The sequence below is a fragment of the Meles meles genome, chromosome 4 (genome assembly GCF_922984935.1).
Source record: "Meles meles chromosome 4, mMelMel3.1 paternal haplotype, whole genome shotgun sequence".
Lineage (NCBI taxonomy): Eukaryota > Metazoa > Chordata > Mammalia > Carnivora > Mustelidae > Meles > Meles meles.
Window position 1 is genome coordinate 59010161 of NC_060069.1, and position 15745 is coordinate 59025905.

General features: G+C 37.0%; 1 protein-coding gene across 7 annotated transcripts in view; it reads left to right on the forward strand.

Moving 5' to 3' along the window:
- Nucleotides 1-15745, forward strand: part of PEX5L (peroxisomal biogenesis factor 5 like) — a 227116-nt gene that overhangs the window by 45717 nt on the left and 165654 nt on the right. For 3 of the 7 annotated variants that reach the window (XM_046003229.1, XM_046003222.1, XM_046003224.1), the window contains exons 1-3: nt 10711-10934; nt 11670-11809; nt 13311-13382. The exons of 3 other annotated variants lie outside the window; for them this stretch is intronic. In XM_046003229.1, the coding sequence (XP_045859185.1) occupies nt 10913-10934; nt 11670-11809; nt 13311-13382 (234 nt within the window). In that variant the 5' untranslated portion in view covers nt 10711-10912. Of the gene's footprint in view, nt 1-10710; nt 10935-11669; nt 11810-13310; nt 13383-15745 lie in introns of those variants that run through there. One more of the 7 variants, XM_046003223.1, reaches the window with a different exon arrangement.

Genomic DNA, 15745 nt, shown 5'->3' on the forward strand with positions numbered 1-15745 from the left:
TCTCTTAAGTGTTAAATGCATTCTTCATTCTAATGGTTTCTAGGATTTCTTAAATTTTATTAATAAAAACTGTTAATATGAAGTGGACTTGGATGTGTAAGGTAGATATGGATGTGTGTTAACGTGAAAAGATATTTACAATATACTATTGAGTAAAAAGAGTAGTTTGGTATTTGTACTACAATTACATTTATGTCATAAAAATACATATGTATGTATATATGAAACATTCCTATACATGTGTAGGTGTGTAAACTTTTGTTAGAATGGCATCAGCTAGAGAAATTAAGAAGGGTTAGAAGTAATGGGAACAATTAATCTTTTTTTTTTTTTGCCACAAAGTGAAAGAATTTCATTAAATATTTACTGAGCACCAACAAAGTGATAGGCACACCTCTGCACTTTAAAAATAATTTTTTTCAGCGTTTCTTTTAAGGAGAAGATGTTTTGATAACTTTAAAAAGCTTGTTCCATTTGGGGCACCATACTATCCATGGCAATTTAGCTGTTCCTTACTAAAGCTTTGCTTCCTTTCTCTTTAAACCTCTCACACTCACATACCCCAGACAGTTTTACAAGAGTGCAAAAGTTGTGGGTTGTTTTTTTTTTTTTAAAGATTGCAGGAGTTTTTAAAGACTCTTTATTAAATGTATATCTACTTCCAAAGATGTATTTAATAATTTAGCATCAGTCATTCTTCTGTCTCTCAGGAATATATTTCAATGTATTACTCACTTTGGGGCATTAATCTGAGATTGCAAGATGAGTCTTCAACGGCACCCTTAGAGTGCTCTCAATCAAGCTGATATGAGTGAGCTTCAGTCTCTTCATCACTAAAATTTCTCAACTCTTCTTTGTTCAAGAAGTCTTTCTCATTGTCTTTAAAATTTGTGATGACCTCTGTAATAGAAGCATCTGATATTTGAGGTTTGATTCCTGAAGAGGAAAAAATGGAAAAATGAAAAGATTAAAATTGGAAGACTTTCAGTAGTCCTCTATACTCACTGGGATGCTACAGTTTTGAAGAAGGAAGTTCAGTCTGTAGCTCTGGCATTTGCTTACCTGTAGCTGAATATCTTCAATATTTGCATGTAATATGTAATTATTTTGAGTAGCAAAACAAAATAATGTCTCATTAAGTAGCAAGAATCTCCAGACTTTGAGCAAGAAGATAAATGTTGTGGTTGGTTGATTCTTCCTTACCCTACCTTACCTTTCTCCAGCTTTCCCCTATTATTAAGTTTTATCCTCTGACAAGTTAGAAACAAGTGAAATGCAATGGAAGCAACTGTTCGTTTGTGGGGGTTTTTTTTAAAACCAGTTCTAAATATGCCATTTCAATTCTTTTAAAAACACATTAAGCTTGATGATTTCCCAAATACACTTGAGTAAGTATACATCTTTTCAATATTTTATTATTCCCTGGGAGGTTCAGTTCTTAGGTTTGCATCAAGATGTCAAAAATCACAATAAGTCCTTTTAGATGTTCTGCAGCACTGAACAATTTCACATTGTATTTTTTTAAACAGACTCTCTTTGTTTTTGTACAATAACAAGAAACAAGTAAAGTTTAGATATTGCTTTAGGACTTTACAGAATGCAAAAATACGTATCCTCTGCTGGGTGCAAAATGTTTTCCTAACTCAGTCAAAGTACATTATATCTGTTCTCCACCTATCAATCCATCTCTGTATCTCTCAAAAGCTTTTTTTGTTGTTGTTTAATCAAATTTTTCCTAAAATGATTTTACATATTACCAAGTTACATGAGTGCCTAGAATGTGTCAGCTGTATGCCCATTTGCTGCTCATTTAATTCCTGACTACAGAAAATATGGATGCTTGTATTACTTACTTACAGTAGCTAGTGATGAAGAAGGAATCTCATGATACAGTTTGATGAATTACCACGTCCTAATAAAAGGGATTGTGGTCAGCTATTTCGACTTACATTTAAACAGGCTCCATGCCTGTCACCCACCAACCACTTCAGTAGCCCCTGGTTGCTCTCCTTGTCTGCTGTCTTCTTTCCTCCATTCCATTTCTCACCTTGTAGCCAGGGTGGGTTTCCTAAAGCACAGATTTGATGTGTCACTCTCCTGCTTAAAATCCTGCAAAGGCTGTTCATTGCCTTGAACATAAAGATGTGATTTTTAAGACCCCTCCCCCCACTTCCTCTCTAGCCTCACCTCACATTATCTCCCAAGCCCCAGATCTGCTCTCCCCCACCAGCCTCCTCTCGGATGTTAGAAGGCCCCACCTTCTCGTTGGTCATACCTCTTCTGTACTTCCCTCCTCCTCACTCTTCTGTGCCCCTATTCCCCAAGCCCGCATACATACTCTAGCCCTTCTCTTCCAGTGTTTTGTAAACTACAAAATGCATGAAATGTTCAAGGCACAAGAATAATATCATACTTCATACTCATGCTATGTAAAAATAAAACCATATTCAAGAAGCTTCCTATATCCCTTATCTGATCACCTAAGAAGAGAGTTTTTATAATTGTTCTTTTTTGAAGACTGTTTCTTTCTTATCAGCTGATAAAGTCATATAGAATTTCCTATAATAATCACCAAAGTGCCAAGATACAGTGTGTATTCAAATACATTTGTGCTTCTTTTTTTCCAGTAATGGAAATATCAAATTTGGTGAAAATGTCAGAAGTAATCCACCACCTATTAACTTTTTTTGTAACAGTAATACATAACTGTACTACTCAGTGAGTCTAGCTTCCCTAGTGCTAAAATGATGATGATGTGCCAAGATGAGGCAGCCATTGTTCCAAACTAATATAATTTTGCCTAAACAAACTCAAGTACTTGAATGTCGAACATAATCTACTATGTATAATCTACTATGCATCTTCTCAAATTAATTTTGCCCTTATGATGCAAATATAATTTCTAGGCATTAAACCCCTTTTTACTTTAGCCAAGGATTCACAGAATATTTGAATTCATGTGTTTGGTCACAGTGCTTTATATAAATGAAATTATTTGACGTTTGCCTCTAATTATAAACTGTTGTATTTTCCCCCTAATTAGTAGTAACACTTTCTGTATCAACCAAGGTGTTACTTGATATTTGTCATAAAGTAGGGTATGCAATTAGCCATGTCCTTTAGACTCAGCTGTTTTAATCTTTTTACTTTTCATGTCCATTGAATAAAAGAGCTATCTGTGGCCCCAAATCTTTCTTGTCCCTGTGACTTAGAAGAGCTCCCTCAGTGAGTAGTTACCAGAAGCTTTTATCCATGAAGAAAATAGACAGGAACCTCAGACCTGCCCACCCTCCAGGGACTGCCACGTTGTATTTGTAATGTTGTCATCAGTGAATTTTTAAGCCATTGGAAAAAAGGGATGAATTAAAGAAGCCACACGGAGATCGATAGAGAAATGATGAGAATTGTGGTGTTGATTTAGGATTCCTCAAGTTATCAGGGCCCTGTGAAAAAGCCCTGAGGTGAAGGTAATGGCTGTGCCTCCAGGAAATGTCATTTTTGGGAACAGAAGGGATTTATTCTAAACTGTCATGTCTCTTATGTCTGTGTGGAGATCCACATGGAAAAAAATTCTCAAAATTCATTTGAGCCGTAACAGAAAAGCTGGTTATAAGTCAATCAGTCACATAGATGTAGTTTACTGGGGAAAGAGTTTTGAACTTTTTGTGTGGATTTTATAGCCAACACACAAACTTTGGGCTGACTGTTCTTAGAAACAAAATTTCATAAACAAATTTTTCTTGAACATGTGTCAAAGTGTCAAAACAATGTGCACACTTAGAGAATGGATGACAATAGAGATATAACATGGTTGGGGGACAGAAAACTTATAGAAGCAACTGGGGGTTCTTTTTTTTAGTAAAATAAGATCATTGTTTTCCTTCACAAGGACATAAAATCATCATGCTCTGATCACTTGTTATAAAAGAAGTCAATGGCAGGTGTGGGCCAGGTGTGCTGACTACCAGTGAGAGAGAAAAGGAGCCACTGGAGAGGCCAATGATAAGCACAGCTGTGTTTGAGATAGGATCATACAGTTCCATCCCCATCCACTAAAGCCAACACATATAAAAATAGGAAATCATGTCAACAGGGATCAGAAACAGAACATCAAGTAATAGTTTCAGTTTTAGATTATTTCTTTTTTTTCCTAAGGGGTAAGATATAGAACATATAGTTTGCCTTTTATTCTTTTTCTTTGTGGGAGAGAAGGGAGAGAGGTAAATTTTTTAAAGTGATAGTAGAATTCATTTGCCATTCTAGGATCCAAACTAATGTCAGTTCTCTCAGCTTCTTTACCTGTCTTAGACCTGCAACCACTCCCATCCCACTGCTTGAGTGACAACAGGTAAAAATGTCAACTGGGACGGCTTGCTAATTTCACCTTGCTTTGGAAATAGTACCAAGACTACATAATGCCAAGAAATCTAGTAAATTAAAATATATCGTTCTTCAGACATTGTCTTTAGTGGGCAGAAAACAATTTTTTTAAGATTTTATTAATTGGGCCCCCGGGTGGCTCAGTGGGTTAAAGCCTCTGCCTTTGGCTCAGGGCATGATCTCAGGGTCCTGGGATGGAGCCCCACATCAGGCTCTCTGCTCAGCAGGGAGCCTGTTTCCTTTTCTCTCACTCTGCCTGCCTCTCTGCCTGCTTGTGATCTCTCTGTCAAATAAATAAATAAAATCTTAATAAAAAAAAAAGATTTTATTTATTTACTTGGCAGAGAGAGAGAAAGAGAAAGCAGGGGGAGGAGCAGAGGGAGAAGCAGACTCCTGCCTGAGCAGGGAGCCCAATGGGCTCGATCCCAGGACCCTGAGATCCTGAGTTGAAGGCAGATGCTTAACCAACTGAGCCACCCAGGCACCCTCGAAAAAATTTTTATCAGTCATTGCATACTACATACTACTACATATATACCTTTAAAAACCAAGTGTAGAGAAAATGAAAAAAATATATATTTTTGTAGAGATAAGAATTTCAAAATGAAAGAATTGAACTCAGAATTTTCCTGTGAAGAAGAACATCATGTTTTGTTTGTTTTTTCTTTGAATGTGGTTTTGTTTGGTTTGGAGACTCGGGGGAGGCGTTTAAGAAGAGTTTACTTATTGTCCTCAAAGTAATGTGGAACATTGCTGAATCTGACATAACTGAAATTTCAAGCTTTGTTTTTGTTTTCTGCCGACTTAATCTCAATAAACCACCCAAGCACTGTTCCTCAAACCATATGTAACCTTTCTGAGAAGGCAATTAGTTGAGGCTTGCTACTTTTGTTACATGTTTTTAGAAGTGAATACTTTCTATGTAGCCCAGAGTAAAGTGAACTTGTTTGCAGAAAACATTGGTGATCAAAGGATATGAAATTGAGGACGTGATGATTAATAGCAACTGGAATTGCCTATCATACCATGGATCTGTCCGTCCAAAAAGTTGAATTGTTTGATCACTTGCTTTTGACAGAACTACAAAAACACCAGCCCTTTGATCAGAAACCCTCTTCCGTAATCCTGGTGATAGGACCTATCACTAGCACTTCATACTAGAAATGGAGTTCACTGATTTGCTTTTCAAAGGAAAGCAACAAAATTCACTGTAGGGGAACAACAAATCCAGAACTTTTAGTGTTCTTATTTTGGAAGCTTATTGAACCAATGGTTTTGCTTTCTGAGTTTTAAAATTAAATTAAATTAAAGAAACCTTGGTGGAAAGACAGTACAGCAATGTGATAGTATGTACTATACTTTCAAAATGTATCACAGAAGGTAGATGCAAAAAAAGCAAGTATACTAAAATGGTAGTGGTAGAATCTAGGTAGGAAGCATGCAGGTAGGTGCTCTCTGTAAAATTCCTTTAACTTTGCTGTGTGTTTGAAGCTTTTAACAATAAAATATTGTGAAGATACATAAGAAGGCATAAACCTGATACTGAGTTTGTATACTTGAGAAAATGTCATTGCATAATGCTACAAGACTGAGTAGCCTCAATGATTACTTATGTTGAATTCCCATCTTTGGAAAACTTGGAGAACAGAAAATACTTTAAAGAAGCTTTATGAACTCTTCAGGTTAGTTTCTACAGACCACAGCTACGCTAAAGACAGAAAGACAGTAAAGAGGGACTTTGAAGCTATAGTGAAAATTGTATTGTGTCTCATTGCCATTTTATTCTCCAAGTAGTAATTGTACTATCTATTTTCCCAATTAGATTTGACTTAAAATTTAAAAATTACTAAATATTTGGACATATGCCTATGACTTAAAATATGGCTTAAAATGCATTAACATAGTTGTTGTCCTTGTATTTGTGTTTTCACCCAGCAATATACCTTTAGAACTGAGTTTGATTGCCATAGGTGATGTTTGCCCAAACCTGCCCCAAAGCTAAACAATTGTATCCTGTGGCTTTTTTTGTTTTACTCTATGTATGTTTCACCATAACATTGTTCTACCATATATGTTTTATCATACCATTCTGGGGGTGGGGCCGGGGACACAACCATAAAGTCTTTTAAAAAATAAAAAAATAGTTATTTAAAAATGCCAGACTTAACAAGCACCTCTGCAAATAATTCTCTGTAATGATGATATTTTTCCTTCAGAAAGTTGATTTCCTCCATATATAAGACAAATAAAAGATCAAAAAATTATCCCTTTAATGTAGAATTCTGTCCAGGTTTCTGTCCTAAGCAGAGCGAAACTCTCTTGAGCTCTAATTCCAGGCATTTGGGAAGAAACACCTCCTTCTCCCTAATTTCCTGTTTTCTCTTTTCATTGTTTCTTTGGCTCCCAAAGCAGTAGTGTTTGTGGCTGTGCTGACATTGTGGATCTTAAAAAAAAAAAGAAGAAGAAAAAGAAGGGACATGGGACCCAAATGATGTCAAAGAATTGAGAAGCTTAATATTATAAAGGAGAGTCAAGAGGAAAGAGGCTTATTAAATGCAATAAACAAAACATTCACATAACCATACTACCACACTTGCCACAAGGGACAGAAGAAATAACTGTAGCGTGAATTCCACATTTTTTAAAAATATTTTATTTATTTGACAGAGAGAAATCACAACTAGGCAGAGAGGCAGGCAGAGAGAGAGGAGGAAGCAGGCTCCCTGCAGAGCAGAAAGCCAGATGTGGGGCTCGATCCCAGGACCCTGGGATCATGACCTGAGCCGAAGGCAGAGGCTTTAACCCACTGAGCCACCCAGGTGCCCCAGAATTCCACATTTTTTTTTAAAACAAGTTTTTATTCCTGCAGAAATGTAATAAAGAAAGGGTAAATAAAGCCCTGACCCACTCATTTTTCTGCAAAGGAGACTTATATGAGTCTTTTCTATGGCAATTTTATGGATCTCTCAAGCAATCACACTTTGTTTATTTTCTTTTTTATTATGAAAGAAATTCATTCTTATTTCAAAGAATACTCCCAAGTATAAAGAGAACACATAAATCATGCACAATTCCATTTCCCAGAGAAAAGGACTTTTAATATTTGGTACATATCCTTACAGATTTTTCTTCTATAAATAAATATCCTGTAATTGTAAATTTTCAAAGAGAAGCATGCAGTTTTTCTCCAAAAGGCTTTTGTTCTCACTTTCTTGCCTCGTGAATTCTACCCCCTCATTCTCTGGCATCTCCAGTTTCACTTTCTTCACTAGTTGCCTCTTGACCTATAAAAGTATTCAGGACCTTTACACAAGCCAGTGGGGTGGAGGTTGGGGCAGACTACAATTTTCCCAGTATTCTTCCCCTCTATTTTTCCTCATTCCACTGTCTCTTCCCTCCCACCCTTTTTTTAAACTGTGGGAGAACATTTAACAGGAGATCTGCCATCTTAATATATTTTTCCCTCTTTGTCTTTTCATTCAAGCTTTTGTAAGGGAAAAGAAGTCCTTTCTCAGTATCTTTACTCCCTTAGTATAAGGGTAGTCAATAAATTACTCTAATTTTGGTTCCAGGAATTCTCTTCCTAAGGTCCTTGATGGCTGCCAGCATGCCCAACACAATGGAAGTTCGCAGGGTACCTTCGTACTTAACCTTTCATCAGCATTTGACACCGTTGAGGGCTCTTTTTTCTTTGACTGCGTCCTCCTGGTTCCCCTCTTACACATAAAACCACCCTTATTCAGCCTCCTTCACTGGGTTCTTTTCTTTGGCCCATTCTTTAAAAGTAACAATTCTCCAGGACACTGGACTTAGTCCTTATCTCTTTTGTTTTCTTTTTTAATGAGCTCACCTGCTCCTGCAATTTCAGTTATCCCCGGAAATCTTTATGTCCTGCCCTTACCTCTCTTCTGAGATTTAGACCCTTAAGACCAGCTGGATCTTTCCACTCGGATGAACGTTCCAAAAACATCACAAACTCCGCACATATCTTTTCAGCACATTATCTTTTCTCCCAATCCTCCTCCTTCTCATTGAGACCCTATTCAGTTGGTGGCAGCACCATTTAATAGCTGTAATAGTGTAAATAACAGCAGAGAGGCTTTTTAAAATAATACAAACTTGACCACTGAAAGATGTAATATTTACATTCATCTTGACACCTGTGGTCAATCACAAATTGCTTTGGGGGCTAATTCATGCTATTACCTCTAAAACTGCTAGAGAATCTGATAATTAGAAGTCCATTGGCGACTGTGAATACAATTACAGGAAATTGCAAACTGATTGTAATTGCCTTAAAAGTGAAGAGAAAGGAAGGAGTCTGCTAGGGAGCATAGACCACTCTTTCAAGTTTGACAGTGAAGAGATAAGAGAAATTAAACGAATGTCTTTAGGGGATAGGAGATGTGAGGAAGTCATCTTTTAGAACAAGGCAAACTGAGCAGTTTTGCAGGCTGTGGGAAGAAGGTGGTGGAGAAGAAGGGATGGACGATAGGGAAGATAAGAAGATAGGAATTGAATACTGACAAGCACAGAAAGAGTAGGGAGGTCTTTGTTTCTTTTGTCTCTATTATACACTTTTCATGTAACATTTGTTTTTACTAAATTCAGGTCTACTATTCATCACTAAGTAAATATAGTAAAATATTTTTAATATTTATATGTAATTTTTAAAATTTAAATTCCAGTTAGTTACCATACAGTGTAATAATGTTAGTTTCAGGTGTACAATTTAGTGATTCACCACTTCCATACAACACCTGGTGCTCATCACACGTGCACTCTTTAATCCCCATCACCTATTAACCCGTCCCCTATCCCCTTCCCCTCTGGTAATCATCACTTTGTTCTCTATAGTTAAGAGTCTGTTTCTTGGTTTGCCTCTCTCACTTTTTCTTCCCCATGCTCATTTTTTTTGTTTCTTAAATTCCACATATGAGTGAAATTGTATGGTATGTGTCTTTCTCTGACTTATTTTGCAAAATACTCTCTAGCTCCATCCACATCATTGCAAATGGCAAGATTTCATTCATATATATATATACATATATATATATGTATATATATCTCCACACACATATATACCACATCGTCTGTATCCATTCATCAGCTGATGGACATTTGGGCTCTTTCCATAATTTAGCTATTGTTGATAATGCTGCTATAAACATCAGGGTGTATATATCCCTTCAAATCAGTGTTTTTGTATCCTTTGGGTAAATATCTAGCAGTGCAATTGCTAGATCCTAGGGGAATTCTATTTTTAACTTTTTGAGGAATCTCCATAATATTTTCCACAGTGGCTGGCACTGGTTTGCATTTTTATACATAATCTTTCACCTTTGTATTTATTTACGTTATTGTTCTGTAATTAAGCAAAAATTGCAACTGAGGCTAATTTGTGCAATTAACTAAATAATGTGTTTCTTTTCCTTTTGAAAATTTCCTTCATATATTCCATTCTCAGTAAGAATGAAGAATCATTTTAATTTGATCTACATACAACTAATGTCTTTCAGTTCAAACTCTTACTTTTTAATAAACTCCTATTCTAAAATGAGCATAGGGAGTTTCATTTTTCAGGTCCTTATCTCATCAGATTTTGTTGTTTTGTTTTGTTGTTATTTACTTGCAAATTTTTCTTGTATAATACATTCCAAATCTGTGACCATGTATTGTTTTCCTATACAGTTTCTAAGTTTTATGGTTTATTTAATTCAAATGAGTAAACCCACCTTTCTGTTCTACTTTTGTGGAGGAGAGAATGAAGGGGTGAGAAGCAGGAGGTAAATAGGGTTAATGAAAGATAGTGGAACGTCTGCAGAGAGGAAAGGTTACCAGTTAGTCAATATTCTTGAGAAACCTCTAGATCTGATTCAATGGTATTTTTAAAAAAAAGTTATCAGCCCTAAGAAAGAACTAAATAGATCTCCTTGCAGTTACTCAGAAGGGATTCAGAATGGTGTGGGGAAGATGGGAGATAGTGCATTTGGGGTTTGACATTGGACGCTTCTCCTGAGCTGAAAGCTTCTCGTAAGGAGTGAGGTCTTCTTCCTCACTTCTCCCACCTCAAAGCCCTCACCATTTTAGCTCCACTGCACCGATGCTCTCTTCTCAGCTGCATGTAGGTGAGCAGTGCACAGAACCGACCATCAGCTGGCAGCGTGCTAAAGCTGAGGTGGAGAGGGCCTGACCTTACTGCCTCAGTTGAAATCCTCAGCTCCACAGCCTGCCAGGGGAGGTGGGAGGGGCACAGGAAGTGACTACCCTCTGGCTTCTCCTCCCACAGAAGCCCTGCCTCCTTCACGCTCGGACAGTGGAGAGGTTAGCTTGCTTTCTCCTTCTAGTTCTGTCCTTTGGCTAATGGGAAAGACCACGCAGAAGCTATGGAGTTGCTCTTTGTGCTTGACAAAAGTGCATAGATAGAAGACAGGGATTCCTGGCTGGGAGGAGGGAGGAGAGCTGAAGATCTCTGCCTGGGCTGGCGGATCTAAGCAGTCAAAGTGGGAAGCTGTGTGCTTGAAAGAGGATTATGCTCGCACTAGAAATAAGCAGTAAGTGAGCGAATAACCATTATGGCTTAGAGAGGGATTAATCCCCCTGGGGTTATGGGGTGAACTAGAAAATATTGCTTAACTCTAGAGTAAAACTGTAAGTCTTCTGACTCTGTGTAGAGTTGTGTGCTGGTTGGAGACTGGGGCTTAAATACAAAATCAGAGCTCTAAACGCCTCCTCCCACTCTTGGAAAATGCCAACTTCTTCTTAGAGTAGTTGTGGGTATAATCTGCTTCCCTGACCTAGCCTCTTCCCAGGAAAATAGGCTCCTAAATCAGCTAAGGAGTTGGAATTAAATTGGAAAAGTGGAATTTGGTAGTGGTAGAATTGCAGTCTTGAATTGTGTTCGGTGAATGCCGACATTGTTATACCAGTTAGCAGTGATTTGTTCATCACTTAGAAATCCTGGGGTGGGGCATTAAAAAGGGAAAACAGAGCTTTTATGACAAAGAGGCTGAAGTGTCCATATGCGAAGGATGAAATATAAAAATGTATATAATTAATAATAGATGGAGTGTTTTCAAAAGCATTAAACTAGACCAGCCTTCAGGGAACCTAGAAGTATGAGGATGAAAATTAGTTAGAAAGGAAGAAATTTTTCTTTCAGTGGTTTTTTCTGCTAGCCAAAAATTTCACAATGTTTACAAATTCAAGACAATGATTCAGGGATACTTCAATTATTGTCATACATTATAAATACTGTTGCTGGACAAGATCTGTGGTTCCTTGGTCAGCAAGTTCTGGCAATGAAACCACTGCCGCTGATGCAAAGAATTCTGGGATGTCTGACAGTGAAATGGATGGAAGGACCCACATTCCATCTCTACTTAATGTCCTTTTGTCCAGAAATCGGGTCATGCAAATGAGCTACTTGGTACGTATACAGATCAATATTTGGAAAGGCATTTCTGAATGTTTTGCATTAGAGGGTCTCTGGACAATATCTTATGGCAACCAGTAGACTAAGAGGATACAAAAACAAAGTGATAGGAAGGAAGTCAGCTTGATTGAAACCAACCCTGTTCTTTTTGTTTTCCATCAATCCTGAAATGGAACCTCAAATGAGGAGAAGAAGAATAGAAATACTGTGGCCATCTGTTCTGTTCTAAGTGGCCAAATTCATTAATATATGAATGAGAATTCGATTTTATTTATGCATCCTAACACTTGAAGGTTCAGAATTCTCTTTATTACAGAAAAAAAAATCAACACAAAAATAGGAGGTATATTTATTGGGGAGGAAGGGGAAAAACAGATAAGAATTGTGTCCCACAGGGTAAAGAAGATTGATATCATGTTCATGAGAAGATCCAGTTTTTCCCTCAATGAGTTGGGGATCCTAATATGGCATAATAGATGCAAACAAATACTTCTTAGTTCCCTTAATTCTCCTCGATGTAGTTAATACCTAAAGCAAGGATTGTTTTTGTTTTTGTTTTATTAATAACCTTGGATTACAGCTAACTTTGTAGTGAATTTTATTTTCCTTTTCTTACTGGTCCTCTACAGAGGTACTATGATTTCTGAAATTATGAAGAAGGAATCTGTCATTTCTGGTATTCCTATCAGCCAGCGCATTAGGAGAAAGAAAAAAAAAAAAAAAAAGACTCAGACATATAATCTTTCTCCCGTAGCACAATGGTGAAATGGTTAAAATGGTCTATGACCTTTCCTAACTTTACAGTTTTTGCTATGGGGAAGGTAGCTGAGGTTTGGTCATGAGGACGGGAAAAAAAAGACAAAATGCCAATGAAGTGCATTTTTTTTTTTAAATGGTCTTTATTCTTCCAATTTTTCAAACTACCTAATTTTGAAAATTATTTTACTCATCTTTTAAAAATTATTTGAATTAGTTTTTCCAGTGTTAGTTTTCATCATTTATAAGCAAATGTAGAAAATCTGAAGATTCATTATCTGAGTTGCATAGTGCTTGTCTTATTCTTTAAAATATAAAAGGGATTAAAATAAACATTTACTAGTTGAAGTCTTAAGCATACTGTAATTACTAAGTGCAGTTTCAGTCTTTAAGAAAAATGGGCTGGGACTCTTAAGGGAATTGTTTATCTCAGAGTATTAAAGAATCTGTTTTGAAACTACAGAATTGGAAAAAAAAAAAAGCATAATATTCAGAACAGCATTAAAGGTATAATTTGGATGGGAGGGGCTAAGCAGAAATACTTGATGGTTAATTATAAGCCCGCAATTTAACAACAAAACATTTGCTGTTGTCCGTGAGAGACTGACATAAAGAATGATAAATTGTGACTAGTGAATAAGGTTAAGTAAAGACTTTTATCTTGAAAAAGAATTAAGTAGGAGTTAACCTTATTAATGGAGAGAAACTAAATGATCATTTAAAATTATTCTTTCACAAGAAAAGTAAAGAAAAAGGATATGGAAAACTAAGCAGTGATGAAGACCTCGAAATAATTGTTGATCAAAAGCAGGTAAGTGAATGCTTACATACATTTTCTGCTGTTGCACTGTAGATCTTTGACAGTCGAAACCCTTTGAGTGTTCAGCCCTGCATTTGTGGCTGTGTTAGCCTGTCTGGCAGAGGTGTACATAACAAGATAGATTTTGAGAGCAGCTAAGCCTCCCCAAATGATCCCTCTGATCCACTGACTTCTGCATGCTGTCAACACGCATGTTCTGTATGTAAGAACGATGAAAAATAAAGCAGAACTAGATAACAGAACTTTTGGAAAATTACATTCCCCAGTGGAAAATGAATCAATACAATGATAATTTGTTTAGAAAAAAAATTTAAACAAGAATCAGAATGTACGTTATTTTGAAAGTGAAAAAGCTAACATTAGTGTAAAACAGTGAGTATGCTTTAAGGGGAGGGGGGTAAAAGACTAAAAAAAAAAAAGAAAACCTGGGAAGCTGGAAACATATGTATTGCCCAATTTATCAGAATATCGGCAATAAATTTAGAGATTACTTACAAAATATAAAAAGAAAAAGCTACTTAATGTTCTTTAATACTGCCTGTAATTTGAGAAACAGCTAGCTTGGATTTTTTTTTTTTAATACTTTTTATTTATTTGACAGAGAGAAATCACAACTAGGCAGAGAGGCAGGCAGAGAGAGAGGAGGAAGCAGGCTCCCTGCAGAGCAGAGAGCCTGATGTGGGGCTCGATCCCAGGACTCTGGGATCATGACCTGAGCTGAAGGCAGAGGCTTTAACCCACTGAGCCACCCAGGCGCCCCGCTAGCTTGGATTTTATATGGGTCCATAAGGTGAAATGAAAACTGCTTAATAGACCATAAACAATGATATCAGGTAATGGAAAGTATCCAGCTAATGCCACTGAATTGGCATTGGCCCTTAACGTCTTTGTTAATTATCAAGGAGACAACTGCACATCTATTTAATGTGTACCCGAGTCTGAGGGTGATGTAAGCTCAGGTGGAGACTGAGAAATAAATAATTCAAAGGAGTCTGCGTAGATGAAGAGGTTAGAAATAAAGCCATCAGCAAGTTACAGAAAAGCAAGGGGAATTTAGACAATCTCGTAATCGTTTGTTTTGCATCATGATGATTGCATTAAAGGAGCCATTGTGTATATTTCTGAAAAAAGAAAAATAACCATCGGAAGAGAGCGATCAGAAAAAGTTGAGTTGGAGACTGAAATACTGGGGTAACTAAAGTGGTCTTCTGGGGGAAACTCACCAAACGAAGCATCTCTCCGGAGGTACAGAACAGGTTGATCTTATAGTATCCACTCAAATTGTCTTTGAATTCTTTTTTCTTGCCTTATCTTCACTCGCCTGCTCCTGAGTGAATTGGGGGCAAGGGGCAGAGGTTGGCGAGGAATTTGGCCCTGTATTTCTACTTAGTGCCAGTTGTCAGTTTAGTTAATAAGATCAAAGGAGCTGGAGCTGGAGCACTCTGCTGGGCTTTTAGCTATCATTTTAACTAGGCCAGATTAATTACTTAGAGCACACGATCCTATCTCTAGACTGGCATTCTCACTGAAGGACGGGAGCCACCCAGTGAATGAACTAGTAAAATACAATTGAGTATATTATGAGAACACACATACCTATCCATTTCTCTATTAAAATGAAAAGTAAGTTACTTTTTATTTCTTCCTTAATCATGTAGAAGTCAAACATTTACTCTTTTTTGTACTTTCTTAGTATCATCCTACCCTCAAAGGTTGCTTGTTTTGTTTCGTTTTTTTCTAAACCTTTTTTGTTTGTTATAACTAAATTTGGGGTTACAGAATACCATAAAAGTATACACTGAGATCTTTGGTAGTGGAAAGCCCAAGGGAGTCATTGTTCTATTTTCTCATGGTAGCTTTCACAACATTTATGTTGTTGTCCCCAAACACATTTTATTAACTGTTTAGAGAACCAGCTTTCCTTCTGTTGCAGAAAATAATGCTTTTCTTACCTGGATCAAAGGAGGGAGGCTTTGACTTGCCCAGTCATCGTTTGCCTCTGTAGTTAATCATGTTTCCCCCAATGCCACGGCACCAGTTGGCACCAGTTGGCACCAGTTGGCAGTGACCCAGCTTTGCTGAGTCATTCATGTCAAAACACGTTTTAAAAGACAAGTCATTATGAATATGAGTTGGCTTTCATGTATGCTGTTGGCAGTAAGACTAGTCCTTCCTTTGGGGGAAGCTTTACTTGCTGGTGATGTTGTGAGCAAATCCTAGGTTGAAACAATGACAGTGTTGATACCTCAAAGTAAAATATTTAGGATAACACTCTAACTAGTCTTGATAATAGTACAAAAAATCCTTTCTATGCTTCAGAGAGTGCCATTAAAAGTGTGTATGTGTTTATGTGT